Genomic DNA, 18,059 nt, shown 5'->3' with positions numbered 1-18,059 from the left:
TTTTATAATTATTTATTTATCTAGGAATGTTTTATGAATGTAATCCTAAATCTTTATAAATATAAATTAATAATTACTGATATTGTCAAAGTAAACGGTGATAATCGAATGATAAATCCATTCAAAACATATGGTGATAACCATAAATAATGTTATTAATATTAAATTCCACAATTTTCACTTATTAGTCGATAACTACTTCGGTTGTAACACTATTATTAACTAACATACGTAAAAAGTAAAAGACATCTCAATTAACTATAACTGATAAGAACGTTAATATCAAAAAGTATGACTAGGTATATATTATGTGAATATACTTAATAGCTATATTGGGTTTAACATTAAATAGGGAATATTTTAAAAAGCCTTTGGTCTCCTTCTCTATTGTACTACCTCATGAATCTTCTATTATAATTAAATGATCCGACATTGAAGTTTACAAGGGTCGTAATTAATCTAATTGCGTGTAATTTATTTTTGAAATTGCCGGAAAAATAAATTTACATGCTATTTAGACATTTGATATGAGTAATGGATTCCAATTATCATAACTGCCTAGCTAATGTTTTTTTAACATTTTCAAGAGAACAGTGTTGAGTGACGTGAACATAATACGTTATAGATAGTACATACCTTGGCAGAATATCTCCAGAATAATTTTGGAGTAAAATACTTTTATTGTTTGACTAGTATAATTTATTGGACGTGTGGAATAATATTACATAATAAAACACATAAATATGTAGTATTAGACATGTTATTGGCTTTATTAGAAATATAATTTTATGCTGTTAGTGTTTAAATACGTTTTCGGGCATATGGGCGCCGTGGCTGGCTCGAAGAAAGCGCAATCTGGAAGTCCGATTTTCGACCAATTTTTCGAGCAGCTGGGACCGTATATCGGCAATAACGTGGCGAATTTTGGCTTCCAAGTCATGTATCGTCTCTGGTTTATCGGCGTAGACTATTGAATTCACATATCCCTACAAAAAAAAATCTAAAAATGTGTTAAATCACACGATCTTGGAGGCCAATTCACAGGTCCATAACGAAAAATTATGTGCTCATCGAATGATTCCTCCAATAAATTGATTGTGGCGCGCGCTGTGTGGCATGTTGCGCCGTCTTTTAGAAACCACAGTTCAACCACATTAATGCCATTCAATTGGGGAATGAAAAAGTCAGTAATCATTTATCTAAAGTACTCTCCATTGACTGTCATGTTCTGGCTGGCATCATTTTTGAAGAAATATGGACCGATCCGGACCACCAGTCGGTAAAGCACACAAAACCGTGACTTTTTGTGGATGTAATAGCGTCTCAATAATGGCTTGTGGGTTTTCTTTACTGTAAATGTGGCAATTTTGCTTATTGACGTAGCCATTCAACCAAAGATGAGCCTTATCGCTGAAGAAAATTTTGTGGAGAAAATGAACTGAACTGAACCACGATTTTCGAATTAAATTTGCACAATTTGAAATCGTAATTTTTGCGTAAATCTATTCATGGTAAAATGGCTAACTAAATTGAACACAAACCAGCTATCAGCTGTCAACCTGGCTGGAAAAAGTGTTGCCAATTTGAAAAACAAACCTAAAAAAACCACCCGTTATAAATTTGTAGTTTTCTCGTGGACAAAATAAATGTCGCATGGGACTGAACTGCTGAGCATAAAATGCTGCAGAATTGCAGTTTAATATACTTATATGACTGCAATTAGTGGATCTGAAAGGCATGAATTATTGTTATTTGTTCCAAACACATACTGAGAAACAGCGTGTGAATTTTCCAGACCCGAAATTCTACACGAATCAAGATTTTTTAAACTTAAAAATATGTATTTTCAATGAATTTTTGGTTTAACGTTGGAATCATTAACTGAAGAATATGTTCTAATGAATTTAAGTTCTAGACTATTCCATTTGAATCGATTTTGCAATTGTGCACCTTTCGGAATCTTCAGGCACTGTGTACAATCTCCAAAAGGCAAATAATCATTGAAAACGAATTCTATTAACTCTAACTTATATAACAAATAAATTTAATTATTAATAGTATTCATTTTCAGTGTTTATTTGCCTTTTGGTGGGTGTACACAGTGCCTGAAGATGCCGAATAGCGAGACCTGGGTCGCAAAAAAACGACTCAAATGGAATAGTATAAAACTTAAATACATTAGAATTTAAATTTAAATTCCATCAAGTATCTTCGATCGTATTAATATTATGAATAATATATTTTCGTACGAGTAAAACAGAGAGTTAATCTAATATATAAAAATTAATATTTGTGTGTTTGTGTGTTTGTTTGTTCGTATTTAATGCGCAGCCATACCGTATATCCGATTGCGATAAAACTTTGTAAACTTATTGCTTGCACTTGCGGGAAGAGTATAGGCTATACTAATATATAAAAATGAATGTCTGTCTGTCTGTATGTCTGTCTGTCTGTGTGTCTGTCCCGTATGCGTTCCTATACCATTCATCCGATTGCAATGAAATTTTGGAAAGTGGTTGTATGCACACCCATGAAGGTTTCTGAATTAGAAAAATCATCATCTTCTTCTTCTTCTTCATTCTATTTTCTTTTATTCGTATGGTTCCTATACCATTCATCCGATTGCAATGAAATGTTGGTAAGTGGTTGTATGCACATTCATGAAGGTTTCTAAATTAGAAAAATCATCATTTTTCTTCTTTTTCTTCATTCTATCTTCCTTTATTCGTATGGTTCCTATACCATTCATCCGATTGCGATGAAACCTTCGTCAGTTATTGTGTTAACACCCGCAAAGGTTTCTAAAATAGTACAACCATCTTCTTCTTCTTCTTCTTCTTCATTTTATCTTCATTATTCGTATGGTCCCTATCATCCGATTGGAATAAAACCTTCGTCAGTTGTTGGTTTTTGAATTAGTACAACCATCTTTTTCTTCTTCTTTTTCTTCTATTCTATATTATTCTATTCGTATGCGTTCCTATTCCATTCATCCGATTGCAATAAAATTTTCGTCAATAATTGTGCCAACACCCGCGAAGGTTTCTGAATTAGTACAACCATCTTCTTCTTCTTCTTCTTCTTCTTCTTCTTCATTCTATTTTCTTTTATTCGTAAGGTCCCTATACCATTCATCCGATTGCGATGAAACCTTCGTCAGTTATTGTGGTAACACCCGCAATGGTTTTTGAATTAGTACAAGTATCTTCTTCTTCTTCCTTGGTTCCTATACCATTCATCCGATTGCAATGAAAATTTGGTAAGTAGTTGTATGCACATCCATGAAGGTTTCTGAATTAGAAAAATCATCATCTTCTTCTTCTTCTTCATTCTATCTTCTTCTATTCGTATGCGTTCTTATACCATTCATCCAATTGCGATGAAAATTTGACCAGTTGTTGTGCGCAAGCCCGCAAAGGTTTCTGAATTAGTACAACCATCTTCTTCTATTCGTATGCGTTCCTATACCATTCATCCGATTGCAATGAAACTTTGGTGAGTTGTCGTGCGCACGCCTGCAAAGGTTTCTGAATTAGTAAAACCATCATCTTCTTCTTCTTCTTCATTCTATCTTCTTCTATTCGTATGCGTTCTTATACCATTCATCTAATTGCGATGAAAATTTGACCAGTTGTTGTGCGCAAGCCCGCGAAGGTTTCTGAATTAGTACAACCATCTTCTTCTATTCCTATGCGTTCCTATACCATTCATCCGATTGCAATGAAACTTTGGTGAATTGTCGTGCGCACGCCTGCAAAGGTTTCTGAATTAGTAAAACCATCATCTTCTTCTTCTATTCGAATTCGTACCTACACCATTCATCCGATTGCAATGACATTTTGATCAAGTGTTGTGCCCTTGCCCGCAAAGGTTTCTCAATTAGTACAATCATCTTTTTCTTCTTCTATTTGTATGCGTTCTTATGCCATTCATCCGATTGTGATGAAATTTTGACCAGTTGTTGTGCGCACGCCCGCGAAGGTTTTTGAATTAGTACAACCATCTTCTTCTTCTTCTTCTTCTATTCGTATGCGTTCCTATACCATTAATCCGATTGCAATGAAACTTTGGTGAGTTGTCATGCACATGCCCACAAAGATTTCTGATTTAGAAAATCATCTTCTTCTACTATTCGTATGCGCTCCTATACCATTCATCCGATTGCGATGAAACTTTTGTCAGTTGTTGTGCGCACACCTGCGAAGGTTTCTAAATTATTATTATATAAAATACAAAGTTTGTTGTTTGTTTTTTCCATCCAATTTTGTTTTTTTTTTACTACATATTAATAACATTAATAACGTTTTCATATTTTGGATTCGATTTTAATTTAGTGTTCTTATGTTTGACCTTTACTCCTATTAGAATTATTTTCATATTGCCATATTGTATTACACAGATATTTTAATATTAAAAAAATAATTACCTCTTATTATTTTTCAAATATCTAAGATAAATATAACCACGGAGCGACCCTGTGCGAAGCCGGGTACTTCAGCTAGTTGTATTATAAAATAATTACAAGAATAAAAAGAACTTTTTATATACCACGTTTTTAAATTTTCTGTTGAATCATATAAACTTGACAATTCTATATATTAATAAATACTTTTTTTGTACTTGATAGAAATACTGAATAAATATAGAATACTGAAATGTCATTTTGACATTTCATATTGATTTCTATAGTAACGCACGTATATATTAATAATTTAGTTGCTAGGTCCCCCTTAGCAACCACCATACAAAACAGAATTAACTGAAAATGAATTCAATTCTGCTTAAAGATGGATAAAAGTATTAAAAGATTGCATTGTCGCTGTGTTCTGATATATTCTAAAAGTTTCAAATGTCTGGCTAGTCGGAAAGTTAGTTAAAAATCTTCAATCGTCCAATACAAATCTTGGACAAACAAGAAAAAATGGTACTGTTCGGTTAAAGCGGATACAGCGGAAAACGCATTTTGAAAATAGCCGATAAACTGGATTATTTGTTAGTTTGGGTTAGTTTAGGTTAGGTTAGGTTGGGTTAGGTTAGATTAGGTTAGGTTAGGTTAGGTTAGGTTAGGTTAGGTTAACCTAACAAATAATCCAGTTTATCGGCTATTTTCAAAATGTGTTTTCCGCTGTATCCGCTTTAACCGAACAGTACCGAAAAAATTTGTACTGGACAAACAAGAATACGAGCTAATAAAAACGTGGTAAAATATTAGGTTCGATTTAAACTTCAAGCATTATGAGTATAAGCGGCTGTTAAACATGTACTCTGTTTGAACGTTTCCGTAAAATGACGTGCGCTGCTTGCGTCAATTCAATTTTCCGACGTCGACAAGTCTGTGTTATGTTAGTTAAGCCTGCACTACAATTTATACATAGGTAGGAGCAACGCCTAAACGCTTACCTAACTGTGTGAAAACTTTTTCTACTTACGCATTTTCAGCACGCGCTTTTCTGATTTAACTACGATCGATATGAGTAAACGCCAAAGTTAACTTACATAACTTGAATTAGCGTAGAACTAGCCCATATGATAATATACCACACACTGTGTTCTACTATAGAAAGCAATCATAACTATTATTGTTTGAGTGATATTTAATGTATCAAAATCTATACAAGGTTAAGCTTTTGTGTGAATCATAATACAAGTTTATTTCATGTTTTGTATCGTTAAAGGGATATGCTTACTTAAATGTAATAACACGCTTTTGTATATTTATTTAATGTGACAGCTGATTGTAAAATGATATATAAATAATAGCAATGGTAGAGAATGGCTACAAGTGTATTTTGTTTATGAGATTTGACGCCAGTTGTGTCCGGTAAATTGTACGTGTACATCATGGCCGTAAACATTTCTTTAAATTACATATAGCAGAATAGTATTGAACCCTCGCTCACCATTTTATCCAGTAGTAATTTATACGTATTTAAAAAATCTGGCGTTTCAGATGCGACGATTATTAATTGTAGACACTAGACAGTAATATTTCAATTAGATTCAATTCATTATTTATCGGCTATTCCGTTATAACGTTCTACTCCCACGATGACCGAGCGGCTTAAGCATCGGCCTATGATGTTGTGGGTTCCAGGTTCGAATCCTGGGTCTGGCAAATAAACATATTGTTTTTCACTTTGTGTTTGAGTCAGAGTATGGACCTAATAGATTGGGCAAGTGGCTAACATCCGTTTCTCATAAAAACAAATATCTGTTAATACAAATATCTACTCTATGGAGGCCCATAAAATTATGATCTTACTAGGATCGGATATGATCAAAAAAAATCCGTTATGTGTCATTCTAAAAAACCTTCTCTCAAAAGTAAGTTGTATGTATTCTCTTTCCGTCTTATTTTGATGCCCTTTAGGCATAAAGCCCATCAAGACGGACGAGCGGGCGCAGTCGGCGTAAGAAGCGTATATTCATAACCATAATCACACGCCTCTTGCCGCGCATTACCCTTCACCTATGTAATAAGGGGCCCAAGAAGCACAAAATAATTATTATTACAGCGTCTCTCATAACAAAGCGATAAAAATATTATATTATTTCTCGGGGCTTGTAATTAAATATCGGACACGCAATAACTAAACAAAGCGTACACTGTTCTTAATAATGGCTTCTCGCCCGTCTTATCAACGACGCTTCGAGGAGCGTGATTTTGCTTGCTGTGTTCAATGAATGGACTCCGTTGTATTTTCGTTAAATCGTATCGCTGAGAAGCAAAAAACGGTGACTCATGCGGCACGCGGGCACAAGGCGTCGTCAAATCCAGTGTGCGCTGGCGTATTTGATTACGTTGTATTTTCGACGATTTACGCGCCACTTGTAGAAATTTTGCGCGAGCGCCCCACTCGCTGCGTCAATGGGCTTTATGCCTTAGAATGTGTCACGTGTATGTAGATTGTAGTGCATGCTTTATCTACCTCAATGGGTCATCACTACCAATATTTTATGTATATTACATCGTATAATATGTGTTATTTTTCTGATATATGTTCAATATCAAGATATATAGTAGACATCGCTAACCATCTGATTCCCCACAACCACACCCGATAATTATTGTTCTAACATTTTCTATCCTATGGGCAATACTTATTAATTGACACTATGAACAGAATACTAGCAAATATAAGATAATTAAGAAATTATGGCATTTAGATTATTTGCACCAGTTTTATGTACACTAGTTAATAATTTATAATAATGAATAAAAGATATATAGAATATTTTTGAGGAAAGCTTACTATTTACATAAAAAGTTAATTACAAGGAATTTAATAATTTAGTGACTAAATGCTAATTATGATATATTATGGTTCAAGAAAAATATTATAGTATATTTTTCATTTATTTTATTTATGATTAGCCATCATAAAACATACCTCTTTTTATACGTAATATCCACTTCTTATGATCAGTCGAAGTATGTCCACATATAAATTATTGTAAAATGATTTGCAAAATGTGTTGCTACATAAAAGCACGTTTACAATCATTTGTTTGAAACTTGACGCACGTGTACACGTGTAAAAACTGTTACACAATTAAATATAGTTTACTAAAATCATACGTAACTACGTCCGATTATATAAACAATAAAACACATCCACGAACTATGGAAATATTTGCACATGTTTTCCATCTGCGGCCGAATACAAACAAAAAATGGAAACATTTCAAATGCAGTTATGCAACAGTTTTATGGAATATTTATGTTTACAAATATATTTATTGACCATACAAAATTTGAAAACACCTCTGATAATATGTCTACTAGAAAGTATGATTTTGAAAAAATACGACGCCCAGCGTGACTCGAAACTGCATCCACTGGATTTGCGCCAATGTCTACTAAAAAGTAATACGTTAACATTAAATTCATATTGGACTAATTATAGAGTCAGCGTTTTAAATCGAGTAGCGAAATGAAATATTATTTATTATTACAATCGTAGGAAAATATGATAGCATGAAAAATGATTATTCAGCTAATACACCGTAATGATATAATGTGCTGTGATATGATGTAGTAATATACCGTATCTAATTTTGCCAATCAACTTGCTGATCTAGCTAAGAGTTGTTTGCTGGCAATTGATTCGCTGGGAATATATTACTGCAGAGTAATTTGATACATTAAACAATAGATATCTGATCGCTATTATTCTGCAGCTACATGCTTTACAAACTGAGCCGCTATTTAATAAATTCTTAAAATAGGGTCTTCTTAGCACACTCAGTGTACTTTTTTGAACTTATATATATGTATAATTGTATTATCACTGCTTGTGTTTATAGTATGTTCTCTTTTTATATTTTCATTTTTATCCCTTTTATTACTTCTTTATAATAATGTTTCATGTCACGTTGTGAACGTCTTAAAATTATAATTTGTAATTCCGCAATATGTAAAAATAAATAAATTGAATTGAAATTGAAATCCTATCTAATTGGAATGAAATTAACTAGAAGTTTGCGCTTCACAAATTACGTTATTTTTTGGCAGACGGCTTGTGTTTTTTGAATCGAAGTATAATTACTAACCGGTATCAGGATCTCTCCAAATTTTATTTATAATGTACTTGCACTTGCTAATAATTTAATAATCATTGAATAATTCTTCAGTGAACATACATAATTTGAAAACGCCTCAGATATAATAGATCCACTATATTTTTTTTTAAATATTTAGATAGATTTATGTTAGTATAAACTGGGCATTAAGTATAATAGATACTACGTGGCGCTTCAAAGAATTCAAAATTGTATAAATTTTATGTACTGATATATTAACTACACAAATATCTATCGAAAGTTTTAAATTTATTCACATTTTTTACTGCCGAGATTAAAATAAGTTGACCCAACAAGATGGATTTTAGTTTATGAGTTTACGTTGAATTTCTGCTGATGTTAGCCTTATAGCTTATACATAATGCAAAAACTTTGAGATAGGTAATCAGTTTTTGTTGGCCGTCAAGCGAAGGATGACGAAGCGATTCTGAAATTCACCATTATACAAAAAAACACGCTAATAATATTGTGTTTCGTGATTGAATAAAAAGTTATGCTTTTTGCATTATACGAGTGGCATGCTGTATTGTAAAGTAAAATGATAGCCTGTCAAAAATACTTTTTAGGCCAAATATGTCTTTCAGTTGGTGTAGGCTCGTGGTCAGACTAAACCTTTCGTGATTGAGTAAGATGCAGTATCTTATAAAAATTAAAATCGGAATGAAATGGAAATTATTATACTACAGAATGATATAGAAATATGGATACTTATTTTCGCTATACCCAATATTAATGAGCTATTCTTGAAAGTGTTTTGCAAAATATTTGGAACTACATACTTCTCTGAATCTGGATTAAGTTATTTTTCATATTTTTAGAATATGAAATATATTATACATTAATTATACATTAATATTATACATAATATATATTATTTTGTAAATTGTAATACATAAAGTTTTTTAGAGATTCATATAAATCAATTCGGGCGTTGAGAAAAAGAGATATAAGTAAAAATTGTTTCACTACAAAATGATATGGAATTGAATAGGTACTTACTGGATTTTTTAAAAATATTTATAATATTTTGGCGAATTATGTGAATAGAGAGGTAAAAATATTTTGTATGTCTAGATATAAATGTGTGAGTCCGTATTTTTAAATTCGAAATATTTTAAGACGACATAGGTATTGTCAATTCGGAATAACTAATGATAACTTGGACAATCGTGGTGTTACTGCCAAAGTTGGTAAGGCTCGAAATCATGATATATGGAGTACCTAATTGCCATTTGCCTTGTAAAATAAGGCATAATGCAAATTTATTTGTGCTTTATGTGCAAGTTCTGTATATCGGGTGACCTTGATTTTTTTTCTAGCATACGTATTTATATATAGTATAGACACATAATCCGTTGCTAACTCTAAATGTCTAAATTATCGACTTAACAACTTTTGGCAGCAATCCCAAGAATACTGTTTAAGGGTGGCTGTTATTAATTATTATTATCTACTTTATTTGAAAATACATTGAAAAAATGCAATGTCACCTGTTACATTAAATGGCTTTTTAAAACTGAATGGAGATGGGAGATGGAGAAGCAAAATGTATAATATGTACGGGGGCCAACACATCGTAAATACCAACCAAGACCTGGCCGACCCTAGATGTATTACATTTATTGACATATTTACTGATCTGAAGATACTACCACAAGTTTATAATTGGATTAAAGATGTTTGCGGCTGACTTGGATGGGGGCAGCCAGAGAAAACCAAGGGTGACATTTAAGTTGTAGGGGGAATTGAAGTTTTAACAAAAAGGGAAGTTTTGATAGAAAAAAGTGGAAACAAATCTACTGCTGTGTCTGTGATGAGCTAAAGTTTCCTGTCTAGTTTTGCTGTTAAGGCCCGTCATTGAGTTTCAACATGCTTTTGATGGTAGCAACAGCTGGACTAGGAATACAGAATTAGTTGGACACAGTAAGCGCAATACTATATATATATATATATATCTGAGTATATTCGTCATATAATCCATAATAATTCTGGTTACCCCACTCCGAATCCGGTTTTTTGTTCACTAAAAAATACGTTTATACAATATATAATTTTCTGTATATTTATATATGTGAGGGTGATGATGTTGGAGATGAAAGACTGGTTGGAGGTTACTTGAGTGACTTAAGAAGAGCGTTTATTCACTGACAAATAGATACAAAGACAGGTGTGAAGTTAACCGTGTAAAGTAACACGCGGTGAGATCTGTTCAGTCCGAGATGTTACGATACAGAGTACCACCATTCGAGGCGTGTTGGTGGAGTGGCATTTCCCATCAACCGTGACTCGCTATTTATTGAAATGAATATTCGATAAATTCCGGCAATCTATTGTTGATGTAGGTCACAATTGGGTAATATGCTGACGGTCGCATTGCTGCCACCTCGATGTTTCGTTTCGCTGAGTTATCGACCATCACAGACGTATTGTCACTCTTGCAGAATGTGCTGACCGTATATGAATTAGCGATATGCGATAATTGGACAATTCGCGTTGTTGTAATCACGGAGCATTTGCTGGCATGGCCAGGGGTTGTTGACGCCCAGTGATAAAAATGTCTGTATATATTACCGTATCGATACTAGAGATAGTGGTATAAACGTTATCGTATGAATCTGTCAATAAATAATAGAAAAGATAGAATCTTACAACCTATTACTGGCCGATTTTATCGATACAACAGAAAATTGCCGGACCCTCGTAACCCACTATAATTGAAAGACGGTTCGACACTTTGTTATCACGTCGGAGGATATTGGAAAAATAAATCATTCGGATTTACACCTAAATTGTAGGTATGCGCACGTCGGGCAAAGACGATATCATGACAGCCAGACCGAAATAAATCTGTTCAAGTATAAATTGGGCGAGTTTTAGATTGGCAGATTATTTAGATAACAATTATATAAAATCTTACTATGATTTCTATTTGTATTGTGTATTACATTTGAATAGCCGAGTTTCAATATACACGACTCTCTTCTTGGTCGTTCCCTTATGACTGAGGAACATAACCTCATTTTTTCTTCACTTCTGTCGATCTTCCTCTTGAGAGCTGTACGAAGCCTGCCCCTAGTTAGGTCCTGTGTGCTAAAGCTCTTTCTTGGTTTCGTCTTCCCTGGAAGCTACCGAAAATCACCAGTGTCTTCATGTTATTCGGTCAACGTGGAACAATATGACCAAAAAGCTGCAGAATGCATCTTAGATATATTAGTACTATATACTTTTTTTTATAAATACTATAATTTTTACGCCTTTGTACTATAATCAGCATAGCAAAAGATGGCAACACTGATTCACACCCGCCTTTTCCACTAATGGTAGATTGCTGATGTAAAGAAAAATCTATAGCTTATCATTGACAGATGGCTAATTCGTTACAATACACAATGAAAGTAAAACTCAATTTTTATAAATTATTATACACAGATAAAGAAAATACTTTATATGTCAGACAAAAGAAACTTTTATCACAAATTGCCATTTCTCTTAAAAAATAAAGCAAATTGGATTTGAAATGAAAAAAGTTTTTAAAAAATTATGCAAATTTTTAACCGAGATTTAGTTTGGAAAATTTGCCTAGCGGTCACGAAAAGTTTACGCGATAATTGATTTTTATTTTTTATGTTGAAACTCGTTTAAAGAACTTTGAGCTTTAAAGAATAAAAACTTTGAGTCGAAATTAATGAAACCGCTATTTGTTTAAAGTTATGTTGCGCAACTGGAGTGGAATGAGATAACGTGGGTATTTTAAAATAATTTCAAACACAAGCAACTGGAAAAATTCTGACAATATTAAAAATGACTAGACATTTTTATACTCTTTATAAAATAATTGTATGAACGCTGTTCTATTATACTCCACCTTATAAATGTTAATACAGTATAACCTAGATTGTACGTGCCCAGAATTCACGTTTTCTCGGTATTTGCGTGTAGTTTCTGTAATCCCGTTTTATCAGATCATTGAAATTTTTAGTTCCAGTTCCAGACGCATAACCGCACTTTTTCTATAAATGTTGACGTATACTGTATAGTGCGAATTCCATTTTTTATAGACACGTCTGCAGTGTAGAAGACCAAGTTTATATGACGTATAGCTGGTGATTTTTGTCATTCTTCTACTATAACTTTCTACAAAATGATTTTTTATGCATGATATGTTTTATAATTATGTATATTCATTAAATATAGAATGTTACATTCTCAAATCTTGTGACTTGTTCGTTGAATAAAGAAAATAGTTTATTAAATTATTAGCAAGTCTAAGTACGTTATAATAACTAAATAATGAAGTAATCCGCAACGTCGGTTAGTAATTAAGGAATTAATTGATACCTACCTTAGTTTAATACACTAAAACCGATAGCCAACATTATAACGCAATTCGATAAGCATTTCATGTAACGACTACTAGTTAAAATCGTTGTAATTAACTAAAATGCCCGTAACTTAATTGGAACAGCATACTGGCGCGAATCCAGCAGATACAGGTTCAAGTCCCGTCGGGTGTCGTATTTTTTTCTACAAAATGATTTTTTCTAGTGTGTATGTGCATAAGATGTTTTCAAATTATGTATAGTTGATTTACGGCGGTATAAAATTCATCGCGGTAACTAAGGTGAGACGCCAACAAATAAATATTAATTTCATGAGTTCGCGGAGATTAATGTTAAAAAAGAGTAATTAATGTAACACCGACCTTTGAATTTAAGATAAAAAAGCGATAAAAAATAGATAAATTTATCAATTATAAAAAAAAGGTTTACAAAATATGACCTAATTGCAAAAAAGAGCGGGGGTGAAATTGCTGAAATTTCACCCCGTGGAGTGTTGTTGAGTCATCGCCAGATGGCGTATTGTTTAATATTCAGCCCCTGAGGGGCGTCGCAGGGTTATAAAAATAAAAATAATAATATGTAGCATAGCGCGTGGCCAACAATAATTAGATACTATTGACTATATTTACAGACACTTGGGAATAACAATTAGGTAAAATTAATAATAGCATATTTTTTTCGAATATTACGACCTCTACGGTTTTAGAGCTACGTCATAGAGCTTTCCGTTACTAATTGTTTCATTTAGAGCACGTAGGAAATATTCAAGTTCCAATTGTAGAACCAAATGAAGCACATAAATATAGTACATGTTTAATAATATTGTTGCGTGGGCAGATGTGTATCATAGGCTATGGCTGTCTACGGCATAAAGTTTCCGAAAAATATTGTATTCTTGATGGAATATTACTGTTATCATCAAGGCATGAACAAAAACGAACCTTAAGTGCGAATGAAAAAGCATTCAGCACGCTTATATCTTTGCAATATGCGTTAGCATAAGATAGAATTTCTACGGCAGAATTTTTTTTTTTGGAAATTTCGCCGGTAAATATCGATTTGAATGATAACATTCATTTAAAAACTGCAGGCACATGTTGCTAAAATTTTTGTGTTAAATATAAAGTTAGTGGTAATTATTTTAGTAGAAATATGTTTAACTACCTATGCTGTGTTTAAATTTGGTTGTCGTACTGAGAAGCAATATGATGGTATAACGTTTCATAGTTAAGTTGATAATAATAAAATTGATGTTCTACTTTGCGTTATGTTTGAGAAACATGGCTTCATTTTGCCAAACAATAGCCAATCTCTTTATATTGTTACTCTAAGGTTAACATAAAGCGTATTTTACAACGTTTTTATTAGCTCGTATTCTTGTTTGTCCGGTGGTTGTTTGTCCAGTACAAATCTTGCAATCAATTTTTAACTAACTTCCCGACTAGCTAGACATTTGAAACTTTTAGAATATATCAGAACACGATGCCAATGCATTCTTGGCCATCTTTACGTAGAATTTGATTCATTTTCAGTTAATTCTGTTTTGTATGGAACGTTAGTTCAGAAAAATCCGTAAAATGTAAAATACTATTATTGGTTGCTAAGGGGGTGGTCCTAGCAGATAAATTATTAATATATACGTGCGTTACTATGGAAATCAAAATGAAATGTCAAAATGACATTTCAGTATTCTATATTTGTTTGTTTTTTATTTACTTCATATCAAGTAAAAGTTTGAGCATATTGAGCATAATAATTCAACAGAAAATTTAAAAACGTTGTACATAAAAAGTTCTTTTTATCTTGTAATTATTTCATATTATAAATGTCACAGCTTTAAATATTATATGATTTTAGATCTACGTTATGCTTTTACGGTCTTTCATTAAGATGGTAATGGTATCCCTAAAATGTCTCTTGAAATAATGGTTTCACCAATCAATTACATAATATAATATTATTTTATTGCAGTGTAGATATTGTGTGAAAAATTGTTAAAAAGAATAGTTCGTATTTTAGATCGAAGTATAATATTTATCACTGGTGGTTTTGTTTCTACGCCATAGATTTTTTTTTCAAGAATAATAGATAATAAAGATACACTGAAAATATATTTGTACTATTCATAGCCAAGTGTTTAATTTACTAGTTTCGGTATTATAGGCCGGTAAAATAAAATTATAAAATATACTGTGAATTGTGGGGGATACAATATTATAATAAAATTGGGGTTCATATTACTAAAATAATAAATATCTGTCTCTCAATTTCAATTAATGAAATTCTCTACAAGATAATTCCTTTCCTCTCAACTCTTGACTGTGCATACCATTGCCAACATTTTCTCCAAGTTTAATTATCTCGTATATCCAGAGGCCTCTAGGTCTCCTTTTCGGGCGTTTTCTACCTCTAGTATACCACCGTAGTATGACTGGATTTATCATTGCTAATTTAGTTTATATACCTGTACATTCGAATTAAAAGTTTGGAAGGTATTTTCGCACATTTTTTTTCATGAGGAGTTAGAAAAATTACCCTTTTAGTTTGAAAATATAATTGAAACATTGTTTTGGAATTACTGGTCTCACATATTTTCAGCATTAACAGATTATGGAAATGTATTTAAATATATATACGTAAATAAAAAACGATGTATAGAAATGTGACTTCTATACTATTAGTTCTAAGGAACAGCATACATAACAACATATCAATATTTTTTTTTTTAACAATTTGTAATATTTGACAATCTATTTCCCGGCCTCGCTGGAAATGCCGGTAGGTATGCGTTTTCACTAAATACAAAATCTTCACAATATAGATCGTTTAGTATCGTAATTATCCATAACTTTATTGAAACCAGGATCGGTTTTGTTTTTCGAAACAAGTATCATCAACTAGTATTTTTTAACATGCTACTAGTGACACTAGTTTATTTCAATGACATTGGTAACATAATATTGATAGTATTTTAGAAATCATACCTGGCTTGGATTTGCTGTTTCGGTAGTCATGATGTTAAAGTTTTCTAGTATTTCTTCTGGAGATAAATCTTGTCTATTTGCAATATGTACACACTCACAACATCTAACGCAATTAAAACGTGACAGTTTAAAGGCTTTAAACCACGTATTTTAAAACAAAAATTAACGAAATAACACAACAAAACGTCGAATAATTCTATAGCATATGTTTTAGTTGATTTTAAGCAGTAATATGTCCGCAGTTTCAATGTTTTTAATGCATAAAAGCGAATATTCTCGCATGATTCATGTCCTTTTTATCGATCAGTCTGAAGTGTGACACAAGTTTTCCGCAAGGGCACCGATTTCCGCATTGCAACGGTAAAAGATTTTCATTTCACTTCCGCCGTATGAATTAATACGATAACGATATATATCCGATGCTACTTATTTCGCAAACAAACAATGTGCGGCGCGCACAAGGCTTCGAATGGAACGGATTCCAGTTTTTACCAGAAATGTCAACGGTGGGCGGCCATTGTATGCAAAAACACCGACGGAAAATATCAATATCACTTACTTATAGCGTGTTTTTATTACAAGGATTTTTAATAAAGCATAGTTGATTATTATTATGATTCATTTATGTTGCTAAAGCCTTTATTTTATGATTAATAAGCTACTTTTTGACTAACGTTACAATGATCGCGGTAACCGGAAAGACTTAAATTTCAACGTCGGCAAATTCGCGCGGAATGTCGTGACGTAAAGTCCCGGATATTGTCTATTGGAATGATTAATATTACACTACACTAATTAAGATAGATCGGTTGGCTATGCGGCCGTTTCACGGCGACATTTTCTTTTCTTTTATTTTCTTGTTTGACAACGATTCTACGAAGGTCACATTCTGTCAGACAGATATCTGAGTTTCCACTGGGGGCTGTAACAAGTGTACACCGAGCGCGAGGTGTTCAGCGCATGCGTAATTATCGCCTTTTAAGGGTGGTTTCGTAGTGTCATAACAAGGACAATGTTTTTCTAAAGCTTCTTTCAAGGCATAATATATTAATAAGTTTACGTGGAATATTAAAGATCAAAATCAGAAAAAGAACAATTATTAAAAACTAAAACAAAATATCGAACTTCTAAAGATACGTAGGTATTATTAGTAGGTATACATATCGGTTATATATGTCATAATATATGTTATTAGTTGACAATGTCTCATTGAAGCGGACGATAACCGGTCCTGATTATTATTAAACTAAGTGAAATAAGTACAACATATTGTGTTTTATTTTAATTAATAAAATGTCTTTAAATATAACTTTAATAATAACAATAATTGTCAATTAACATCATAAAAGAAAAAAAATCATAATATTATAATGGTTATTTATTCGGTGTCTTTTTAAGTCACAGTAATTTAATTAACTATTTTTTTATTCACATGCATGATTTAGATTTAAAATACACAAGCCGATTGCCAATAGTAACATAATTTAGAAAGCGCTTCATAAAGTATTGCAGAAACCTACGTTAAAGTGCCCACCATCAGCCGTCATATTATATGCACATCCGTGGATATGCACGGCCGCTTTCTATGACGCTTTAAACGTATCTGAAAGAAGTGATTTTAAGTACTCATTCCGTCCCGAGACGGAGCCGCACGGGACTGATGCTGCAACCATGCACAGTAGTGCTTAAAGAAGAAAGTTAAGAAAGATTTTTTTTTTGTTTTTTGGACTGGCTCTACTGTCCGCTGACGTTAAGCGCTTTGTGTACCCGCATACTGAGTGTCACGAATTGAAATGGATGAGTCTCCCCATACGACGCTGCAAATTTCTCGAATGCCGCAAAGTTGGCCTCGGTTGCTATCAGATCTCTATGACCAATCGGGCCCGTGTGAGGACGGACCCTGGTAAACAGCTCCGCTCGTTCGAGTTCCGTACGCGGGAAATCCCAGAGGATGTGTTCAACATCTTGGTGGCCATGCCCGCAGGTACAACCCGGCCCATCTACTATCAAGCCAAACTCGTGGAGTCTAGCGGCGAAGTTGCCATGGCCGGTGAGGAACTGGCTAATCCAGTGCGAAGGTTGGAGTCTTCTAGTTTGGTGTCTGCAAAATATGTCTGGAAAAAAACGGTAAGTGTGCCGCACCTTGGGGGAG

The 18,059-nt window shown here is 33.0% G+C and overlaps 1 protein-coding gene across 1 annotated transcript in view; it reads right to left on the bottom strand.

Annotated features, from left to right (window-relative positions):
• Nucleotides 1-16,847, bottom strand: part of LOC147067485 (uncharacterized) — a 125,987-nt gene extending 109,140 nt beyond the window's left edge. Inside the window, exon 1 of the mRNA XM_085954286.1 lies at nt 15,908-16,847. Coding sequence (XP_085810412.1) covers nt 15,908-15,937 — 30 coding nt within the window. The 5' untranslated portion in view covers nt 15,938-16,847. The remainder of the gene's footprint in view (nt 1-15,907) is intronic.
• Between the last annotated feature and the right edge of the window lie 1,212 nt (nt 16,848-18,059).

The sequence above is a fragment of the Rhyacophila brunnea genome, unplaced genomic scaffold (assembly GCF_057557595.1).
Source record: "Rhyacophila brunnea isolate RB1 unplaced genomic scaffold, BYU_Rbru_1.0 scaffold_4, whole genome shotgun sequence".
Lineage (NCBI taxonomy): Eukaryota > Metazoa > Arthropoda > Insecta > Trichoptera > Rhyacophilidae > Rhyacophila > Rhyacophila brunnea.
The sequence above is the reverse complement of the archived record's forward strand: the minus strand, read 5'-3'. Positions and strand labels throughout refer to the sequence as shown.